This window comes from Pseudophryne corroboree, chromosome 2 (genome assembly GCF_028390025.1).
Source record: "Pseudophryne corroboree isolate aPseCor3 chromosome 2, aPseCor3.hap2, whole genome shotgun sequence".
NCBI lineage: Eukaryota > Metazoa > Chordata > Amphibia > Anura > Myobatrachidae > Pseudophryne > Pseudophryne corroboree.
Window position 1 is genome coordinate 778,412,877 of NC_086445.1, and position 15,788 is coordinate 778,428,664.

Here is a 15,788-nt window from a genome sequence, read left to right on the forward strand (position 1 = left end):
TACAAATCTGGTGGTTCTGAATATATAATAAATCATTTTTTAAGGAGCAATGCACACAGGTGTAATCCTAGAATATCCCGGTTGTTAGTTTTAAAAATAATATTTTAACAGTTGGATGTGTATTCGCCAATATTCATACCAACATTTTACAAAGTTTCCAAAAAATAAAATCAACAACTTCAATACCTGTTTAATATGTAAAGCAGACACACAGAAGGGGATATGAGATAACAGTTCTATTTCAATTAGTTGTGGATGACTGCATTGTTTTCAAAGGAATTTGCATCAGTACATTTTTCAATTGCAAAATATCCTTCGCTATTAAATTGAACCAAGAAAGCTATAGGTGACTGGAAAGCATGTTTTTATTTGTTTGTTTTTTTAGTTTAGGAAAGGAAAAACTAAATGTTATTTCTTTTTTAGTTTAAGACCATAAGTATATTCATGAATGGTCAATTTAGGTTGCTTTAGATTTTTAAATAGATCCAAATCTTTACAAATCGATGTTGTGGTTCAGGGGCTAAAACACATATTTACTGACAGGCTTTTTTAATATTTATTTTTAACTGTTAATAAATGTGTATTTTAGCCCCTGAAACACAACATCGATTTAGATTGATTTGGTATGATTTAACATAGATAATGATTGATCTAAATCGACCTTTATTAATACCCCCTGTGCCTGATGATTGTTATAGAATGGCCACTCTTACTTAAGGAATATAAAAAACAAATTATAACAAAACAAGATTTTATTTATACAGAGATATTGATATTTGTGTGGTTGTTTGTTCACACCCTTGGGCAATATAGTACTGGAGGCAAACCAGTTTTCAATTTAACAGAAGCTAATACAACCTTCTTGTTCACCATTACAGTGAACAACTTGGACTACCCTGCTGCGTAGTTTGTAGTGCATTAGCAGGAGTAAACAGAATAACTTATTTTACTTTCTGTAGTCCTCTTCATCTGGACAATCTCAGCCACGGGGGTATTTAGTAGATCTACATCTCGTTTTGAGGTGTAGAGTGGGCTTATTTGTGAACCACAGAGTTTTTTTCATCTGCTGAATAAATCTGATTATGCACAATAGCAGCATGCTCATTAAGCATTTATAATCATTACATAGCATAATACACCTGAAGAGTTCTGTTGGATAAAGCAATCTATCATTAAACATCTAAATGATTCACAATGGAAAACAAGTTTCAGGTTGGAATCATATCGAAAGGAGTTTGCTAAATCAAAAAACTCTGGCCTATCTGCAGAGCTGGCCCTAATCAATATGATGCCCTAGGCAAGATTTTTGCTGGTGCCCCCTAGCACCACTGCTAGGTTTGCCTCTGATCCTGCACACCTTTCCCAGCACCAACACCCCTCACCCATAGCAGTCCTCATTTTGGTGCTCCTACCAGCTATATTTTAATTATGAACAGTGTGCACATTTGGCACACAGCCCAAAAAAGGGATTTGATCTTGCTGGAAAGGGGCATGGCTACACAATAGCACCCGCAATTCAAATTACGCCACACAGTAGTGCAACTTTATTCACATTTTATCATGCGATAGTGTCCCTTATTCATGTTACATCACATATTAGTACCACTTTACCTTATATACGTTACTCCTCACAGTAGTGCCCCTATTCAAATTACATCACACTGAATTGCTCCTTATTTACATTAAACCACACCATATTGCTCTTTATTCACATTAGACCACACAGTAGTGCCCTTTCTATACATTACGCCACACAGTACAGCACCTCACACACATAATGCCACACATTAGTAATGCATTTATACACATAATCCACACAGTAATGCCCCTTACACATATGACATACATTATTAATGTCCTTATATACATAATGCGCCTTACACATTATGCCGCACATTATTAATGCCCTTATATACATAATGACATACATAATGTCCCTTACACATATGCCGCACATGATTAGTGCCCTTATACACATGATGACACACATAGTGCTCCTATCACATATGCCAGACATTAGTAATGCCCTTATATACATAATGACACACATAGTGTTCTTTACACATTTGCCACACATTATTGCACAACCAACCCACTCACATACAGCACTCACACAGCCGCTAATACTGTGACCCCTGCCTCTGCTTGGATACAGATGTCTCCTCATACATCTTGCCTCAATATGCCATACAGCTGGAGATGCCTGGCATGAGACAGCTGGCAGCTCTGCTAATGTTGTCCACCTTTTTTCAATTAAAATGCATCTTATTTGCATTGCTATGTGACTAGGATGCACAAGCAGCTCCTGCTGATTAAAATGGCATTCCTATTTTCTATGTACAACTATGACTGTATCTGCATATGAAATGCTATGTTAGAGATTTCCAGGAATACACTGTAACATAGCATTTCATATGCATATACAGCCACAGTCACACACAGAATATTGCATGCATCATATCATTTTAATCAACAGAAGCTGCTTGTGCCCCTACGCATTTGCCTAGTTTGCCTATGCTAGGGCCGGCTCTGCCTATCTGGCTTCTCTCTATGAAACTTCATTCATGAAACTGTTGAGCTTTACTAGGGGCCTTTCCAAGCCAAGCTCAAATTTCTTGCTTCCAGTGTTGATTGTCTAGTGCCTTTATATCTACTGAATCCAAAAAAGCTTCTCTGGGTTTGCAGCACAAGTTAGTAACTTGAATATCAAAGTACAGTACATCTCTTATGGGTAGTATACACACTTAACATGTATTGCCAGGATAGCAATCAATTTTTAGCAATTCAAATTTGGTGATATTTAGCACTAAACTACCATTTCACCTCTCTATTGTTCAGTTATGTCCACATGAAATGTATGCATTTAATGTGCTCTATCCCAGCTCTATCCTGATTGATTGGTGTCAACTAATGGCTTCACCCCGCTGTGTCTGTTACCTCCCACTTATTCTAGATAAATGTGATCAGAACAGGTGACCAGTTTTGCCTGCCTGCATTGTTTTAAACAATCATACCCAGATCCTAGTGTGCTAAACTTACAGATATGACATACTGTATAAACAGATAGATAGATAGATAGATAGATAGATAGATAGACAGACTGATGATAGATAGATAGATAGATAGATAGATAGATAGATAGATAGAATCAGAGAAGTCTGCAGTCATCTTATGTGAACTAGTTGCTATTATGGTATGCTACAGCTGTGGCTGAGCATGCTGGAATGTATAGTTCTGCATCAGCTGGAGGGCCACGTATTGAAAACACCTGTTGTGCTGCAAATAAATTATTAAGTATTTTTTTATAGTTTATTTATTTTATATTTATTTATTTTTATTTTATTATATTGTTTACATTTTTTAAACACAAAAACAATTATATATTATTATTATTATTATTAAGTTAAAAAAACATGTATTTTTTAAAGCTTGTTTTATTTGAACCAAAAATACTGGTTGTAGATTCAGTAAGAGGATAAGAATAAGAAAAATCAAGGTAATCATCAATTTGCTAGATTTTTAATTATCTTAATAATGTATAATTTACTACAAACTTGTCCATAGTATGCCTTCAGAACATTAGAATTGTACGCATTTTTAGACAATGCATGTGAAAATCACAGAATGCAAGTTATTATAATTGATATGCTTAATTTATGTCAATTGCACACACACACACACACACACACACACACACACACACACACACACACACACACACACACATATATATACACACACACATTACTTAAATGACTCTTATTGTAAAAGAAGGTATTTATACAGAATCAAAGAGTGAAAGTCTAAAGCCTGTTATGGGAGTTGTGGTTAGAGATATGCAAATTACTTCTAGCTTGCATTGTTTGATAAATGATGTGTCTGTAACAGCTGACTTTCATGCATAGTTTTAGTAAAAAGTGCTTATCCAAGAGTTTTGAACTTTGTAGAGATCATCAATTCTAAATATACAGTAGATCAATGGCTATTGCAGTATTGGGTAAGAAGAATATCAAAACTGATTAGTAAAATATAGACAAGCACATCTAAATTATGCTCTTTACTTTCAATACCAGTTCTCCCCCTGCTTTGTTTTGTGGTGGATATTTTTGATCTATAGTGAAACTAAACCATTACAATTATATAGCTTCCTTAGTAGAACCAGTGGAAAAAAGAACAAATAGCAACTTGAGTTTACCAAAAATTCAAGTAAAATAATTGCAGTTGTATATCTTATTCGTACATTTTGATTTTAATCTAAAACTTGCACTTACAAAGTTTAAAAGCACTTCACGATAATACTTATCAGACAAATAACCAATTTTTGCCCTTAGGGCATAGAAAGTGTTCTATTAACAGCTAAGTAAGCCTGCTTGAGACTGTAGTAGTGTGTCAACCAATGCGATTTGTTGCAAATTAATTATTCAGAGATATCTAAATCCGTATGTGGAGATAACCTATTTGTCTCAAATTGTGCTTGATTGTAAATTGATATTTTTGGAACAGGTACTTTTTAAAAAACTTTCACTAGATCATTCTTAAAAGTTTTGGACAATCGGATCCCGGAGCATAATGATTTTACTCTTAATCCTGTGATAAGGTTTGAAATGTCTCTCCAAATCACTGCACTGCTCTCTATCTGGAGTAGAAAGGTTATATATAAAGAAACTTTTTCTGCTTATATTTTTGCAAGTTTCTTCAGTCACATGACCATCTATAGAATTCAGCTTGTAGAGTATGAAAGAAACAAAACATAGTGTGCACTACTATATGAAATTGCACTGTATTAAGAACCATTTAAAAATTTTAAAATTCCATAACCACCCTTTAGGGATATCAATTTTCCAAAAAAAGGTATTGCTACCAGAGGTTGTTAGGTTATGGCAGAAAGGTTAAAGTTTTATTTTACACAGTGAACATTATAAAAAATAATAGGTTGCACACATACAAGAAACATAATATAAGCACATATCTGTCCATGGGATAATCTCAGGTACAGATGGGTCCTCCGTTATCTTGACTGTTTCTGCGCCTAGACAGAGATTTAGTCACACCTAGGCGATAGCTTAGGTTTCTGAGTTTTATCACAGACAGGCGCATTGAGGTGTAACTAGATACTCAGCATGCAATACACATCTCCACCACTGGGTGGCTAATGCTCCACTAATCAAGTACTTTAGTTTGAATAGTGGCAGATTGATCTACCGTACAAGCTGTGGCAAATGGTCAGTGATGCTGTAATGTTAATATACAGTCCTGTACTGCATAGTATACACACAGATGGTGACCAATGGTCAGACGGAGAGAGTAAAAAAATAGTTTATTCAGACACAAATGAATGTGTTAAAACACTTGTGTATGCAGACACAACTGATGTGTGAACACTTGTGTATGTAGATGCAACTAATGTGTGAAAGGAATAATGTAGCTCATTGACTTTACACTATGTACAGTGCACTAAATAAGCATCCGGTTCCCCAAACGGCATAAACGAACACCAATGGGAAGGAATCGCTGCTTGCATTACTTTTACACATGAACTTGTGTATCTTCCATGCGGTGACGTAGGCTAGCAGTGAAGGCTCCCACGCTCAGGGTCCTGAGTTCGATTCCCATAGTTCCAATCTATATTTTTTTCCCCTGACATTCACTTTATTATTATTATTTTTCTGTGTAATCCATTGTAAAACATTCAATATAAGGGTGCACACAGGTTTCACATAAATCAGAGTTTTTAGTGAACAGCTAATTAGCATGAACAGCTAATTAGTACCCTAATAGAACATACTGTACAGAGATACTAAGGACGGTGATTTGGCATCCAGGAACTTAGGGCGGAGCTTTTATCTCTCTCCATTATACATAGAAAGATTAAACTAGCCACTGTACGTTACAAGCTGTTTGTGCTAATTAGTACACTAGTAGAACATACTGTACAGAGATACTAAGGTTGGTGATTTGGCAACCAGGAACTTAGGAAGGAGCTTTTATATCTCTCCATTATACATAGAAAGATTAAACTTGCCACTGTACGTTACAATCTGTTTGTGCTAATTAGTACACTAGTCGAACATACTGTAAGGATGGTGATTTAGCATCCAGGAACTTAGGGAGGAGCTTTTATCTCTCTCTGTTATACTTAGAAAGATTACAATGGAGAGAGATCAATGTTCCTCCCTAAGTTTCTGGATGCCAAATCACCATACTTAGTATCTCTGTACAGAATGTTCTACTAGTGTACTAATTAGTACGAACAGCTTGTAATGTACAGTGGCAAGTTTAATCTTTCTATGTATAATGGAGAGAGATAAAAGCACCTCTCTAAGTTCCTGGATGCTAAATCACCATCCTTAGTATCTCTATACAGTACGTTCTATTAGGGTACTAATTAGCTGTTCATGCTAATTAGCTGTTCACTAAAAACCCTGGTTTATGTGAAACCTGTGTGCACCCTTCCATTGAATGTTTTACAATGGATTACACAGAAAAAAAAATTAATAAAGTGAATGTCAGGGGGAAAAAATATATAGATTGGAACTATGGGAATCGAACCCAGGACCCTCAACGTGGGAGGTGGGAGCTTTCACCGCTAACCTACGTCACTGCATGGAAGAAACACAAGTTCATGTGTAAAAGTAATGCAACCAGCGATTCCTTCTTATTGGTAATCGTTTATGCTGTTAGGGGACTCGGATGCACATTTAGTGCACTGTACATACTGTAAAGTCAATGAGCTACATTATTCCTTTCACACATTAGTTGCATCTGCATTCACAAGTGTTTTAAATGTTCATTATTGTCTGTATAAACTATTCACACAGTGATTTGGCATCCAGGAACTTAGGGAGGAGCTTTTATCTTTCCCCATTATACTTAATACTACGGGATTTGGATGCTCACATATCCCTAACATCAATAGACCATACTGTATCTGTAACATGTTTTTTTGCATCTGTATATGCTGTACTATTTGCATCTGTACTGTATATACTGTCATATACTGTATGACATACTGTAGCATAATGTAGCATAATGAAACGCACCAGTACAGATGGTTCTTACGCTGTAGTTCAGTATTGTATTTTAATGGAGACCACATGCATGCACATTGGTGATTTTAAAAAGTGACATCTGGTGGATGGTCTTAGGTATTACACTCAAAGGTATCGCCAAATGCTCTGTGCGCCTCCCTTTGACTAGGAGTGCCTCCTTGCGGCCAGACACGCTGCATATGCCTGATTGCTATTAACGCCTCAGTCAGTTAAGATAACGGAGGACCCATCTGTACATCTGTGCAGGCACAATGCATTTCGTCTAGCAGAGAGACTTCATTTTATACTATATATATAATGGAAGGGTAGGTGCAGCACTCCAGGCATCTTGTAATCAGAGGAAGTGGTACAAAAATTGAAGGACAACGTTTCAATGCCCTTTATTACGGCATTTTCATCAGGTATATATATACTTATACCCACAGATATCTGTCAACACCACAGTGTTGGTGTTATGGTGTTGACATATATCTGTGGGTATTAATATTTGGATATATGTCTAAGATATTGAATGTTGTACTGATGCTGTCATTACACTGCAACTACTAATATGGTGGCACTAGATTTTTTTGGACATAGATACAAATGTTTCTGTCAGATGCTTTGCAATAGACTATGTCTTAATTATATGTTTGTATTTTGAACAGTAGCAAGATTATGTAATTAGCTTAGAGTGTTCCTATTATCCCATGCATCCATAACAATGCCTGTGCATGGATGGGATCTGCTTCCTGTTTACACCTGGTTTCCTCCTTGCTTATGCACGCGCCAGCCTGTGACGTGACTCTTAGGCATCAGGGCCGGCAGCGGACAGCAGCATGGACGGTCCGAGGGCATTTAAGTAAGTATGTCTGTGTTTGTTCTGCACCCTGACCTGAAAAATGCTTTCAATATAGCATTGAAATGTTGGTCACACTGCTGACTACTGTTATCATTGAGTGCCGCCGGAGAACTTCTATATTTTGTCACGGTTGTCCAGATTTGTAAGCGGAGGGCACCATGCTTTTAAGTTTTTCATGTTTACTGATTACCTATGAGGAGTGGCGCCTTGATGAGTTTGTTTATATATATATATATATATATGGGTAGCAGTTGATATATCAAACATTTTTAATCTCTCCTTTTCTTTCAATGTTTTAATGTTAAAGAACAATCATTAAAGAGATGGCTAAAGTGTCTAACTCTTTCGTGGCCACTTTTAGAGTGTGCTGTGACTCATCCAAGTTGTGAGCATTTACCTTTCATTTATTTAAAGAAATGTTTGCATATTTTTTTTCAGTATTCTTAACATTTTTGAATTTTTTTTCTTACATATTGGACATTTGAATTAACCTACTAACATGGAACTTGTATCATGTCACCTTCTTTTCATTGCAATTGAAATACATTTTCTCATCAGTATGATTTTTCATCTTTTAGTTAAAATATTTTATGTACAGTGTAACAGTCTACATTTTTGGTATAAAAAATATTTTTTCTTAAAAACATTTTGCCTTTTAATTTTCAATTTCCATTTTTTTGCAAACCGACTGTGGATGAATTACGTTTTTTTTCCCTTTTATCCTTTTATTCTTCTTATTGTAACCCTCAGGAGCCAACACAAAGAAACAAGCTGATGATATAGCCAATAATGACCGAGGTGAAGATGAAGGTATTTTTTTTTTATATTCAAGCTCAATATGATGCATGAATATTTTTTTTCCATTTTGGGATTTTTTTTCTTATGACATATTTTCTTCTATTTTTCTTTTACTTTTTTCTTCTTCATTAAGGACCAAATTCCTTTTTCACTAAAGGCTATTAATGCAAAACAAGATAAAACACTGCATATTATTTAAGTAATGCATGAATAATCATTCTTTTTGTGCCATAATATAATATAGATAAACCACATGATAATATACCTCTTAATATAAATTATGAGGATAGTAGAAGATTGGAGTCAGAGTGCATTTACTGTAGCTCATAGAACTCACAGGTGATTATATATCTGTTATCCCTGATATTATACATTTTTTTCTTTAAATAGGAGGTGAAGCACTTTTTAAATTTGCATGTGACAGTCTTTTCAACTTATCAGGGTGTATTATGATAAGTGAAAACAATTCCCAGAAGTTTACTTTACCTAGGATCAGGCACACATTCTGCATTCATGCTGTCTCCTTATTTAATTTAAATTAATTTATTTATTAAGCATTTATCAGGCTGGTCACCTTGTGATGACTGATAATAAATTACTAGTGGTCAACACAATGGATGATTTAAAAAAAAAAAAAGAACTTGGATTACAAGAGAGAGTGGCATTTCACACAACACTTCTGGAAACTTGCTGGATTCAGGGGCAAACATGGGATTTATAACTGGGAGTTTCCAGAGTGGGGGTGGAGCAAAACACAGGATGTGGAGATTGAGGTCTTGTGTGTGTAGACTGTATATATATATATATATATATATAAAAACAAATATACACTAGAGATATATGATGGACCAATTTTTCTGGATTTACATTTGGCTCTGATCCATTGGCTGTTTTAGGATTTGCCAAACCACACTGCCTGGTTTTGGAGTTGAATTTGCATTGTTTTTATAAATTGACCAAAAAAGCTACAATCACATAATGTGGGTCTTTTTTTCTACAGAATTATAAACATCAATAACATTAATATCCAGTCATTTCCAGTAAATTTTGACCACCTCACAGATCAAAATATTGTTTTAACCAATATTGGCCAAAGGCTGCAGTGAGCTGGATGGTTACTAAGTGACAGAGCACTGGCACAAACGCACAGCAGTTTCTAGCACATCTATGAAACACTGCCACAGAGCACTGGGTTACAGTGCACAGAACAGTGCAGACATCTATATAGATTTTTTTTGAACTTGCAGCTCAGTTCAAACTGCATGGTGTCACAGGGCTTTGAACAAATAGCACTAAGGTAAAGTGCACCAAACTGTACAAAAATAGATTTATATATATTTTTATTCTATTCTATTTTTGAACTTGTAGCTTGGCTAAAACTGTGTGGAATCACAGGGTTTATAGATGCACATGAAAACAGTGAACTAGGGTAAAATATATCAAACAGTACAAACAATAAATATATATTTTTCTATTTTTCTGTTTTTTTAACTTGCAGCTTGGCTCAAACTGCGTGGATCACAGGGCTTTTAGATGCACATGAACAAAGTGCACCAAACAGTACAAACAATATATATATATATATATATATATTAATTTTGTCTTTCTGTTTTTTAACCTGCAGCTTGGTTTGAACTGCATGGATCACAGGGCTTATAGATGCACATGAATAAAGCACACTAGGGTAAAGTGCATCAAACAGTACAATTTACAGCAGAGTATAGTGCAGCATACAGCAGTATGCCCCCAATACAGTCACTATATAGAGCACAGCCACTTGTGAGTCTTGATACAGCACAGCCAATACAGCAGTGAATAGCATAGCACACAGCAGCAAGCAGTGTGCCCCCTATAACCAGTCACAAGACAGCACAGCCACTTGTGAGACACCACACAACACAACAGGGATAGCAGAGTACAGTGCAACACACATCAGCATGTCCCCTTACACAGTCACTATACAGCACAGTCATTTGTGAGACTCTGGACACAGCACAGCCAGTATAGCAACATGTATGAGCCTGCATTTTGCCCCCATACACAGCCACTGTATACAGCACAGCCACTTGTGAGACACTGGACACAGCACAACCAGTTCAACAGAGTATTGCACAGAAAATGGCAGCAAGTGTTAGACTGAATTGGCGCCGAGTCCCAGCACCTGATATAGCATTCAAGACCCATAAGAATCTGAAAACAGGAGGATTAAATTCAGCCTTTATGTGTGATCCCAGTCTGGACGTGAATCCCCAGTGTTCAGAGTAGTCCATATTCCAGGGAAATTATCTCTAATATAAACACATTCCAAGGAATGAGCAGAAACAGAAGACCAGCCAGAGTCATTGATTAGGGGCGGGTGCCAGTAGCATCATGTCATTTGGCCTTGGCTCCTCATTGCATGATTCATGGGTCACTTTAATTAGGCATGATCAAAAATACGTAGGGATGGATCTTAAATCTCAGACCATGGCAGCAAAATATACTACTGCATTTGATAAAGATGCAGTGAAGCTAATACACTAAAAAAATGCACAAAATTAATGGGCATTTGTAAACTTGAAACTGTGCTCTGACATAACACATCATAACTACCAACATTCAGTATAAAATGGGCAGGAAATGTGTACACAATATCATACATATCATATATAAGTAAAGTTACTTTTACTTTTATATAAAATTAAGATATACAGTACATAATGAATATAATATAGTTCTATATCCATCATATATTCCCATTTACGTACTGGAGGAGAGGTTCAAGAGTCAAATACATGAGGATGTGGGATGTGATGTCACAAATTGCATTATCACTGACCACCTCCCACTGAGCGATGACACATTTCCTTGCATAGTGTAGGTAGGGTACTGTCCATGTTATAAGAAAGAGCAGTACGGGCCCTAGGAGAGTAGTCAGTTATGCATATAATGAAGCTCAATTATATGCAGAGCCGGCCCCAACCAATATGATGCCCTAGGCAAGATTTTGGCTGGTGCCCCCTAGCACCACCGCTGGTTCCGCCTCTGACCTTGCACCTCTTTCCCAGCACCATCACCCCTCACCCATAGCCGTCCTTATTTTGGTGTTTGTACCCCCTATATTTTAAATAGGAACAGTTTGCACATTTGGCACACAGCCCAAAAAGGGGTGTGGTTTTGCTGGCAAGGGGCATGGCCACACAATAGTAACCCCAATTCCAATTACGCCACACAGTACTGCAACTTTATTCACATTTGATCATGCGATAATGTCCATAATTCATATTACATCCCACAGTAGTATCACTTTACCTTATAAACGTTACTCCTCACAGTAGAGCCCCTTATTTACATTACATCACACTGAATTGCTCCTTATTCACATTACACCACACCCTATTGCTCTTTATTCACATTAGACGACACAGTAGTGCCCTTTCTATATGCAACGCCACATAGTAGCGCACCTTATACACATTATTCCACACAGTAATGCCCCTTACACATATAAGACACATTATTAATATCCTTATAAACATAATGCGCCTTACACATTATGACAACCTTTATTAATGCCCTTTTACACATAATGTCCCTTACACATATACCGCATATTAATGCCCTTACACACATAATGACACACATAGTGCCCCTACACATTTGTTGCCCATTATTAGTACCCCTATACACATAATGACACACATACATTAGTACCCTGATACACATATGCAGCACATTATTAATGCATTTTTACATGACACACATAATGCTCCTTACACATATTCAGAACACTACTGCACAACCAACCCACTCACATGCACACAGCAATCACACTGCCACTAACACTGTGACCTCTGCCTCTGCTTGGATACAGATGTGTCCTCATAAATCTTGCCTCAATGCTAACGTCGGGCACTTTTTTTTATGAAAATGCATCTTATTTGCATTGCTATGTGGCTAGGATGCACATGCAGCTTCTGCTGATTAAATATATGCAGCATGCCTATATTCTGTGTGTGACTGTGGCTGTATCTGCATACGAAATGCTACACACAGAATATAGGCATGTCACATATCATTTTAATCAGCAGAAGCTGCTGATGCCCCTAGGCATATCAAATGCCCTAGGCAATTGCCTAGTTTGCCTATGCCTATGGCCGGCTCTGATTATATGCATGAAATTATAGTTCCACATTTGGAGATGAACAAATCAATTTCATAAAGTTTTTTATAATTTAGATTTTTTAGACTGAATCATTTTCAAAAGATCAAAATGAAAAATGTAATTTAAAATTTGTAAGTAACAAACTGTATTATGACATAAATAAAAATATCAAATGTAAATTTAGGTACATTTGAATGCCCTTAACCCATTAACTGTAATTGTTTTTATCACCAGATTAACTTATGCTCATCAGAGCTAATCATTAATTTTGTATAATTAACACTCTTTATTGCTCATTTGTAAAAGGAAATCTTAGTTTATAAATAGATCAATTTATTCAAAAAATATAATATTTTATTAAATTTGTGCACAACCATAAAAAATAGCCCAAATAATAATATAAATTGTGCACATAAAAGCTTGAATATTTTATAGGCAACACCATTTTGTATTATATGTGTTTCTATTTTTGGTGTGTTCCTGTTTAGTTATTTATTTTTAAAAGTTATATTGTAAAAGAGTACTTAGATATTCTGTTAGTTTTCAGGAACCAGTCACCCTTTGGCATGCTTTCCTATGCAGTCTCTGACGTGCCCTTGTAAGGGAGATAAGCCGCATTCAGCTAATTAATTCTGCACAGGAGTTTACATCAGGGAAAATTACACCTTTGACTTTCAGAATGATGTATATTGTATTCATGTGAAAACTCTACAAACAAGATTTATATGTATAAACCACTTTGGAAAAGTGTATGAATCATACTACCATGCACAGAGGAACCAAAGTTATAGGCAATGCTAGAAATTTGTATTCACATCTCATTCCAATATTTATTTTCATCCTTGTACAATATATGTGGGAATTATGAAAAATTTGCTGAGTCTCACAGTTTCTATTTATGCATCAATTAAAGATCAATTGGATTTCCAAACAGATATAATTTTTCTGTCTAGGGACTTTTATCTATCGAATTGATATGTTTGATTGTCTGCTGTGCTTCAGTTGTAGTTGACTATGTGTGGGACTCACTCTCTGGTTTACCTCTGAGCTAGTTTGGTTTAGTGGGGTTTTGTAGTAGTAGTTTATACTTGTAAAATAAATTATTTATTCTGCAGTATGTCTCAAACCCCTGGTAATGTGCTCGATGAAGCTACCCTCAATATAGCACAAAGTAGTCTAATATCACTTACAGATGATGATGCAGATAAATTATTGTTTGATGTGTTAGAATTCAAAAAATCCCTGATGAGACTCCTGTTGACCTTTATCATAAGCTCCTTAGATTGAAAAGGAGAGAAGTAGATCTGACCCTCCATGGACAATTTCTGTCCGACTAGTTTCGAAATAAAAAAAACCCATGTGGTTTTCACGTAAATAATACTTTCACCATCGGGAGGAATAATCTGGTGTTCTGTGCCTGATGGTGTGGAGTATTAAATAAATGTTAATTAGATCTTTTCTTGTTGGTTATATAGGAGGTGGGGGTGGAGCTTGGTAAAGTTCATAATAAAATTTAAAAATTTAATTCAGACTATCTCTCAACATTAACACGTTAGAAAACGGAAAATTGGATAGACAAACTGAAAGATCAGGTGACTCTTTATCAACGTGACGTGATTGCGTTTAAACACAAAAAAACTTCAGGTAGTAAATTTAGATTACACCAGGTTTATAGATGGCTTAAAGGGGGACCTAGAACAAATACTTACCATAGAAATAACCAGGGTTTCCGATCTAGATCAATAAGAAACCTTGATAGTTCCTCCGCCTCTAATTCTGATAGTGATTTCACCGATGCTAGACCCCCCCAGAGATCCTTTTTTAGGCCGGGTTACACGCAACACAACAAGCCCCTCAGGGAGCCATACCATCAACACCCCACAAGGAGGTGTGGCCGCCAGAGCAAAAATAAACAAAGGAAGGAAAACTTAGAAGTTGTCTTTAATCTATCTAACAGTCCGCTGAATGAAGCTGAACTTGAAGTATTGGCCTTGGGCCTTTCATTTGTGCCAAAGGTTCAACATAACGCATTTGATTGGTCTGTGAACCAATATAAATTTGGACGTAAACTCAGATTCAGGGATTTTTTTACAGATAGTGTCCAAAATACTCAAAGCACTATGCACTTTACTAAACCAAATACTTTTGATCCCCAGTCCTCTAACACGAGTATTAGAACACTTTTGAGAGTCACTAAACATGAGATGTTAACATAAAAGAAGGATTTTGGCTATGATAATCTCACTATTAGCCAGAGGAAAGCTCTAAAAGATTTGATGAATAATGATCAATTGGTTAATCGTCAGGCTGATAAGGGGGGAGCGATTGTAGTTCAGGACTGGCAGGCATATCATTTTGAAGTTTGTCGTCAACTATCTGATGTGTTTACTTACACCATGTTGACAAAAAACCCAGTGTTTGAGACTAAAAAGATTGTTGACAGTACCGTCCAAATGGGGGTACAAAATGGTTAGATTGAGGATAAAATTGCTTCATATTTGACTGTTGACCATCCGGTGTGCCCCTTAATTTATTGTCTGCCTAAAATACATAAAACCTTGGAGGCTCCACCCCATAATCTCTGCTCGAGGCTCAGTTTTGCAGCCCATAGCTAAATTTGTAGATAGCTTTTTGCAACAGATGTTGAGCAATACTAAAGATACTACAGATTTTCTGATGAAATTGAATGAATTGGGTGCATTTGATGATAATATTTGGCTGGTCTCCATGGATATTAATTCCCTATATATGGTTATCCCTCACACAGGAGGTTTGGAGGCGGTCAAATTGGCCCTTTTGGAAGGCTTCCATAGTGGTCTCCTGATTGAATATTTGCTACAGTTGGTGAGTTTGGTGTTGAGTAAAAATAATTTTTGCTATGGCAAAAATGTCTATGTTCAAAAAATGGGGACCGCTATGGGTTCTAACCTAGCGTTTCCTATGCAAATTTGTATAT

General features: G+C 36.2%; 1 protein-coding gene across 2 annotated transcripts in view; it reads left to right on the forward strand.

Moving 5' to 3' along the window:
- The window catches only part of NLGN4X (neuroligin 4 X-linked), a 561,080-nt gene that overhangs the window by 269,282 nt on the left and 276,010 nt on the right, over nt 1–15,788 (forward strand). The window contains exon 3 of one of the 2 annotated variants that reach the window (XM_063955509.1): nt 8,641–8,700. The exons of the other annotated variant lie outside the window; for it this stretch is intronic. Coding sequence (XP_063811579.1) covers nt 8,641–8,700 — 60 coding nt within the window. The remainder of the gene's footprint in view (nt 1–8,640; nt 8,701–15,788) is intronic. 2 annotated transcript variants of the gene reach the window in all.